Genomic DNA, 8,324 nt, shown 5'->3' with positions numbered 1-8,324 from the left:
TTTATCTAACAAATCTTCATGTTTCCAATGTTCTCACTGATGATTCTCCCTCTCCTCCCACTGGGACAACTACTGCAGAAGAAGTAACACCACCCACTGCAACCCAATTGGTAGAACAACAAAGGGTTGTGGAAACTTGGAACACAAATGAATATAATTGCATAAATTATATTCTAAATGCCCTGGATGATTCCCTCTATGATATCTACTCTACAATCACTACTGCAAGAGAGATATAGGAATCACTAGGAAAGAAATCAAGAAATTTGTGATTGGGAAGTTCATGAATTTCAAGATGGTGGATACCAAATCTGTCCTCAAACAAGTGGAGGAAATTCAAGTAATTGCACATGATCTTGAATTTGAAGGTATGGGTATAAACTTTAACTTTCTTGTTTGTTCAATTATTGAAAAACTTCCTCCCTCTTGGAAGAATTTCAAACTATATCTTAAACACTTAACTGATGACATGAGTTTTGAGCAAATTGTGTTGAGAATTCGTGTGGAAGAAGATAACAGATTGAATGAGAAGGTGGATGCAAATTCCATGGAACCAAGTACAAACTTTATTAGAGGAGTAATTACTTCAAGGACAAAGCAAAACAACAAGAAAGGGAAGCAAGGCCCTAAAAACTCCTCAAAAGATGGCAAAAATCATGGCCTAACCAAGAAGAATTTCAAGAAGAATTCTGTTCCATGCTATGTTTGTGGCAAAACTGGACACAAGGCCAAAGATTGCAGATTCAGGAGGGGACAAGGAGGAAACAATGGAGGGAACAATGGAAACAATGGTGGTAATTTTGGTGGAGAAAATTCTGGTCAAGCCAACATGGTTGAATCACCAAATCAGTTTGTTGCAGTGATTCAAACTAACATGGTTAGCAATTGTGTGGATTGGTGGATTGATACTGGAGCCACAAGGAACATTTGCAACTCCCGAACCGTGTTATCTACATTCCAGAAAGTCGTGGATTCTGAACCAATGTTTATGGGAAATGGATCAATAGCAAAAATTGAAGGAAAGGGAAAAGCGAAGCTGCAACTGACTTCTGAAATAGAACTTATTTTAAGTGATGTTTTACATGTTCCTAAAATTACTAAGAATTTGATTTCTGGTCCTATTCTTAGTAACAAAGGTTTCAAACTTGTATTTGAATTTGATAAGTTTGTTCTCACCATGGGTGGGATGTATGTTAGAAAGGGATACCTTAGTGAGGGTCTCTTCAAAGTCAGTGTCTTACCTTTGTACTATGGTGTTGAAACACCAAAAAATGGTGTAACCAATGTTAATGCTATTGCAATAATAGGCACTACTAGCCCCTCTTCTATGTATATGCATGATCCTTCATTTTTGTGGTATTCTCGTTTGGGACATGTTAATTTTCGTTCTATTCAAAGAATGGCAAAGCTTGGAATGTTATTAAAACGTTCATTAGATAAAAACATAAAATGTGAGGTTTGTGTAGAATCAAAATATTTATAACATCCTCATAAATCCGTTGAAAAATCTAATGAAATACTTGGCTTAATCCACTCTGATTTATGTGATTTTAGAGCAACACCTACAAGGGGAGGAAAGAATTATTATATATCTTTTATTGATGATTGCAACAAGTATTGTTATATTTATTTGTTAAATACCATGGATGAAGCCTTGAATTCTTTTAAGAATTACAAGGCTGAAGTTGAAAATCAACTTGATAAAAAGATCAAAATTCTAAGGTCTGATCGAGTAGGAGAATATGAATCCAAATACTTTTCCGAATTTTGTTCTTTAAATGGTATTATACATCAAACAACTGCTCCATATACTCCTCAACAAAATGGAGTGGCAGAAAGAAAGAATAGAACATTTAAAAACAAGATTAATTCAATGTTAATTACTTTTGGAGCACCACATCATCTGTGGGGAGAAGCATATGTCTTGTAGCAAATACAATACTTAATAGAATTCCTCATAAAAAGAGTGATAAATCACCCTATCATATGTGGAAAGGGAGGTTACCCTCTTATAAAAGGATGAAAGTGTGGGGTTGCCTAGATAAGGTACAAGTACCTCTTCCTAAGAGGACTAAACTTTGGACCAAAAACCATAGATTGCATCTATCTTGGCCCTGCCATGAATAGTGCAGCATATAGGTTTCTTGTGTATAAATCACATGTTGATGACATCAATAACCAAACCATCATGGAATCAGTAGAGGGTGAATTCTTTGAAAATATTTTTCCTTTTAAGGATAAAGGGAAATAGGTTACCTACTCTAGGAAAAGACCTCTAGATGATGGACTAAATGATACCATGCCAGACAAAAGTTTACAATCAAATGAAGAGAGTTCTTCTAAGGTTCAAGAAGAGAACTTAGAAGCCAGAAGAAGCAAACGGGGCAAAATTGCCAAAGATTCTGGACCTGATTACATGACCTATGTAGTGAATAAAGAACCACAAACTTATAAGGATGCTATGGATTCTTATGAAGCTCCCTTTTGGAAAGAGGCAATTAAAAGTGAGATTGACTCCATTATGCAAAATAACACTTGGAAATTGGTAGATTTGCCACCTAGGCAAAATCCAGTTGGCCACAAATGGATATTCAAGAAGAATTTTAGACATGATGATACCATTGAGAAATAAAAAGCTCGTTTAGTAGCAAAAGGGTATCGTCAAAAGGAAGGTCAAGACTTCTTTGACACCTATTCACCTGTTACAAGAATTACATCAATTCGCACATTAGTTGCAAATGAAGCCATTCACAATTTGGAAATACACCAAATGGATGTGAAAACTGCCTTCTTGTATGGTGAATTAGATGAAGAGATGTATATGAATCAACCTGAAGGGTTTGTGGTTAAAGGTCAAGAAAACAAATTCTGTAACTTAGTTAGATCACTTTATAGACTAAAACAGGCTCCAAAGCAATGGCATGAGAAGTTTGACAACACATTACTCTCTAATGGATTTAGAATAAATGAATGTGATAAATGTGTTTATGTTAAACAATAAAAGAATGCTTGTGTCGTCATATGCTTGTATGTGGATGATATGCTTATAATGGGCACTAATTTGCATGTGATCAATCAAACCAAGAAAATGCTACACTCCTCCTTTTCCATGAAGGACTTAGGAGTAGTAGATGTGATCCTTGGTGTAAGAGTTCAAAGAAGACAAAATGGTTACACTCTTACTCAGTCCCATTATATTGAAAGTGTACTCAAGAAGTTTGGACACTATGATGAAAAGCCAGTTGTCACCCCATTCGATGCTTCTAGTCATCTAAGGAAGAATAAAGGTGATAGTGTAGCTCAGTTAGAATATACTGAAGTTCTAGGTAGCTTAATGTATATTATGAATTGTACAAGACCGGACTTGGCATATAGTGTAAGTAGATTGAGCCGCTACTCCCACAATCTTGGGAAAGATCATTGGTATGCATTAGTGGGAGTGCTTAGATATTTAAAGCATACAATGAATTATGGATTGCATTACACGAAATATCCCCTGTCCTTGAAGGGTATTGTGATGCAAATTGGATTTCCAATACTTCAGAGGCAAAATCCACAAGTGGATATGTGTTCACTCTTGGTGGAGCTGCTATCTCTTGGAAATCATCTAAGAAAACTGTGAATACTCGTTCAACAATGGAAGCAGAGTTTGTTGCTTTAGACAAAGCTGCTGAAGAAGCTGAATGGCTCAAAAGCTTCCTAGAAGTTATTCCTCTATGGCCTCAACCTATTACTGCCATTGCCATACATTGTGATAGTATGGCTGCTCTTACTAGAGCGCAAAGTCATATATACAATGTTAAGTCGAGACACATTAGGCGAAGACATCTTACAATAAGAGACTTGCTAAAGAATGGAATCATTTCCATTAGTTACATAAAGTCAAAAGAAAATATAGTTGATCCCTTGAGAAAAGGCCATAGTAGAAAGCAAGTTCTCTTCACATTGAAGGGAATGGGCTTAAAGCCAACACAATGAGTCACCACCTGGCGGAAACCTAACCCAGCAACATTTGAGATCCCATGTTCTAGGTTCAGTAGGACAACTAGTTGGGGAAGACTCAAAGAAGCACCAACACAAAGGTATGCTCACTCCTATGATATTTATTTTGTGTTTTTCCGTTGATGATATAGGGATGACTTCTTTATTCTTAATAATGCTGATAGCTTTTATAGTGGAATAATACAGATTATTCCGGATTAGCATTACCTACGTGAGATAGATGTAAGGTCGCATCTTTGGGAGCTGGTATGGCTAAGCTCTCTAAAAGTCTCATGAAGAAAGGATTGTTCACGACCGAAATGAACACAATGGTAAGATATGATCTATGCTTATATATGATATGTGTGATACTTCTTGTCTTTATTCTACTATAAAAAGTGGTTAGTTCAAGACTCTGGTTCACTACCCACAAAATAGATCCAAGTAATACTCACTATGAAAGGTTCAAGTTTTACAACACCTATTCAAATGCATGTCATATCTTACTTCCCTTATTTGAATATTCAAATGTGGGGTATTCTTAGAGTTTGAATAGAAAATGTGGGGTATTGTTGGAACTTTTCTTTACAAATATACAATGTGGGACTTATCCCACATTGGTGGAAGAGAAAACCTTTTCCCAACTTATATGTCTTATCCCACTAACTTAAACAAATGGATCATGTAATGGGTGAAGCATATTGGGCTTGGTTTGTGGTGTTGGACTAGCCTAATTGGACTAAAAATAGACTAATATCAAGAGAATATTTAATGGTAAAAAGATGGGCCTTGGGCCTTGGGGCTCTTGGGGTCTTCCTGATTAATTAGATATTTTTTGTTTTTAATTACGAAATTAATTTTTATTTTTATTAAATTTGTAATCACTAAATGACAAGTATTTGGAAGTTATTTTCGGTTTTGACAGTTTTTAACTGTCATAATCAATACCTATAAATACATGATTTCTCTCATTTGTGAGGGGTTACAGAAACAATCACCACAAATTCTCTTCAAAATTTGTTATTCCTGAAGATGAAGGGGACATAGAAATTTCGACAGATTCAAGATTACTTCTTGGATTGATTGTTGTATCCTCTAGACAGATCCCTACTAGGGAAATTTCTGTCTTGGGACACTGCAATTTGCAGGCCTCAATCTACATAATTTCGTTTTTGTGTTTCTGATGTAAACATAAATCTTCAAGTATGTTTTCTGTAAACTACTTCTTGTATATTACATATACATATATTTCAATTTCGTTTGTTTTATTTCTATTAGTCTTGTTGATTGTATACTTCTGTCACAACACATGTTACATTAGGGTTTACCTAATGCAACACACTATATAAACCATGTGATATCTCCCAAAAATCGGCTACAAAAAAGAAAACAAGAGGGCTTGGCCGATTTTAGTGTGTTATTCATTCTCTCCAAGTTTACTCCATAACATTTGGTGTTGTGTGAAGCATTTGAGGCATCACACTTGGGGTGCTAGGCTCACGAGGTTTTAAGGAATCAAAATCAACAACAAGGTATGTTATTCTATCTTTCATTTAAGTTTAAATGTTCCCCATGTATGCTAGATAGGATCATGAACCTTGGAAATCAACTTGCTTGAATTTTAGACAAACATAGATCCAAGGTTTATTAGGGTTGCATGTACACTTAGGAAGTTTTAGAATGCTCAATACCCATCACTTTGATGGTATCTTTCCATCAAGTCTTGGTGTATTTCAAAAGGGTAGAAGTCCTCATAGGACTTTTGGAGTTCCGCTGTCATGGTGGCCATCATGATGGATGTCACTTTGGTGGCATCCTTTTCATGTGCCCAGAAGTCAACGATCTCCTAAGGAGTTGTAGTGGTCTCATCAATCTCTTTAAGCTCCTTATCATGGACATATTCATTGTCCTCGTAGTGGGTAATCATCCTGATGTTTCGGATCCATTCATTGAAGTTGGATCCATCAAAAGTGACTTTCCCACCCAAGTTCATAAGGGTAAAGGAGCCATTAGGATTAGAGCCAAAAGCAGCGTTGTTTGAAGACATCTGAGCAAGAAGAAAGACAAGATTAGTTTAGATATAAATATAGTCCTTAATAAAACACCCAAATGTATTATTAACGCTAGGACCCAATCACAATATATTTTACATAGAAGAGGTATGTTGTAATCTAAGTAATAACATATTTGAAAGGTAGATGAATGACGATTCACCAATTTCCACCAAAAACGAAATATTAGTATATTAAGTTTTAATTTGGTTCTTATAAGTTCCTAGATTCTTTTGAGATTCAATGAACTTTTCAAAGGCATGTTTCAATCTCGAGTGTGCCCTCCAAGTTTTGTGACTGAGATACTGAGGATCACAAAACGAGGTGTGAAGTAACCATGCAAATCACTTGGTACCCTCAATGTTTATTACTCAATCGATGTGCCGGTTAACCACACACGCTCCACCGACCTATAACAAACTTTAATTCACCCTTTACCTACCCTTTTAAGTCCAAGTTAGTGTGCCGGTTAACCACACACGCTCCACTAACGACTTAAACAAAGTGTAAAGTGTAATTTCATAGATTAGCACCTTATTCACATTTTCCTAAAGTAACTAAGATTGGGAATTTAATAAAACATTTAATTACTTTATAATATTCATTATACTTTTAGTCAGAATTTATAAGTCCTTGTCCTACCCGTTCGGCTAATGACCCTCCACCGATCAAGAAAGCGGTGGGTGAGAGTGGACACCCATTAAGTTGCCATTTTATAGGCAACAACCTTGTACCTCCCTTATAGACCAGCATCTTGAATGAGGCGTAATAGAGGTAAGACGAATTGATCGTATATATATATATATATATATATATATATATATATATATATATATATATATATATATAAACATATAATATTATAAAGTATAAGTGTTGAATTTTAACTTTTAAAATTCTAAGGGTTGGAACTAAAGATTTAATCATGACTTTACTTGTTCTAAAACTTGAGGGCAAGTTTTGTAAACTTTCAAAACTTTTCATTTCTCATAACTTATGAATTAATTGATTATTAAAAATAAAGTGTCTTCATTTTTATTACTCTTGTGTTCTTTTAATGGCTTTTATTAAAGTGTGATCTTTGGTTTTCCATAACTTGAGGACAAGTTATGGACTCCATTAGAACACATAATGATCAAGAATTAAACTACCAAGTAGGTTACAAACAATTCCTATGCCCATCTAATCTTCATAAGTTCAAGAACACGAATATGAACATTTCAAGAATTATAAATTACTCTTAAAACTTGTAATTTTTTTATAATTTCCGTTGTAAATGGATTAGAATAAACATTACACCATCTAAAACAGGTTTTAAAGCACCAAAAGAGTTTAGGGTAAAGTTTCTAGTCCATTTCTAGCAACAAAAGTCGAAAACCTGCTGTCAAAATCTTCTACTCATCGAGTGCATGAACCTACTCGACGAGTAGGATGAATTTTCACATGGACTCGTCGAGTCCTCCCATGGACTCGGCGAGTCCACTCGTAAGACAGCAAGCAGTTTTGATTTTTAACACATTTTTGCACAAATAACAAATAAACAAGCCTAGGCTCTGATACCACTGATGGGTTTTTAGCATTCTAAAACTTCCTAAGTGTACATGCAACCCTAATAAACCTTGGATCTATGTTTGTCTAAAATTCATGCAAGTTGATTTCCAAGGTTCATTATCCTATCTAGCATACATGGGGAACATTTTAACTTAAATGAAAGATAGAATAACATACCTTGTTGTTGATTTTGAATCCCGAAAACCTTCTGAGCCTAGCACCCCAAGTGTGATGCCTCAAATGCTTCACACAACACCAAATGCTATGGAGTAAACTTGGAGAGAATGTATAACACACTAAAATCGACCAAGCCCTCTTGTTTTCTATGTGTAGCCGATTTTGGGAGATATCACATGATTTATATAGTGTGTTGCATTAGGTAAACCCTAATGTAACATGACTCTTCATTTCCATGATCCATGGGTTAACTCCATGGAGCATTCTATGGGTGGAACCCAACTTGATTATCCACGGAGCATTTTAGACCACTATATAAGTTATGGATGATTTACATAATCAAATCATATATTTAATTAGTTATCTTTTGATCACTTCATTAATTCTTGATCAAAACTAATTAAATAAGATTATTAATATATTAAATCTTATAATATATTTATAAACAATAAGTGTTATTTCTCTCATTTAGTTTATCCAATGCATGGTGCCATGCAACCCAAATGGACCATGCCGGGTCGGGTCAAGTAGATACCAAAAATAGTTATGGACTTAGACACCTTA

At 35.1% G+C, this 8,324-nt stretch overlaps 1 protein-coding gene across 1 annotated transcript; it reads left to right on the top strand.

The window, feature by feature from the left end:
* Nucleotides 1-295: 295 nt before the first annotated feature.
* On the top strand, nt 296-3,978 carry LOC145068239 (uncharacterized). The gene is made up of 5 exons (XM_079015200.1): nt 296-1,456; nt 2,252-2,504; nt 2,637-2,878; nt 3,005-3,326; nt 3,509-3,978. Exons 1-5 carry the CDS (start codon nt 296-298, stop codon nt 3,976-3,978), a joined length of 2,448 nt encoding a protein of 815 aa, XP_078871326.1.
* Nucleotides 3,979-8,324: the final 4,346 nt, after the last annotated feature.

This window comes from Lactuca serriola, chromosome 8, assembly GCF_051521515.1.
Source record: "Lactuca serriola cultivar US96UC23 chromosome 8, Lser_US96UC23_V15, whole genome shotgun sequence".
NCBI lineage: Eukaryota > Viridiplantae > Streptophyta > Magnoliopsida > Asterales > Asteraceae > Lactuca > Lactuca serriola.
Note: the sequence above shows the minus strand (reverse complement) of the source record. Positions and strands in the feature narration are given on the sequence as shown.

Bases quoted from the DNA above. Each gene is read 5' to 3' on its own strand.
- LOC145068239 (XM_079015200.1), top strand. From the start codon at position 296: ATGGTGGATACCAAATCTGTCCTCAAACAAGTGGAGGAAATTCAAGTA. The intron at 2,505-2,636 runs GTGAGATTGACT...AGAAATAAAAAG, and splicing joins TTGGAAAGAGGCAATTAAAA to CTCGTTTAGTAGCAAAAGGG. The intron at 2,879-3,004 runs GTTAGATCACTT...AAACAATAAAAG, and splicing joins AAAACAAATTCTGTAACTTA to AATGCTTGTGTCGTCATATG.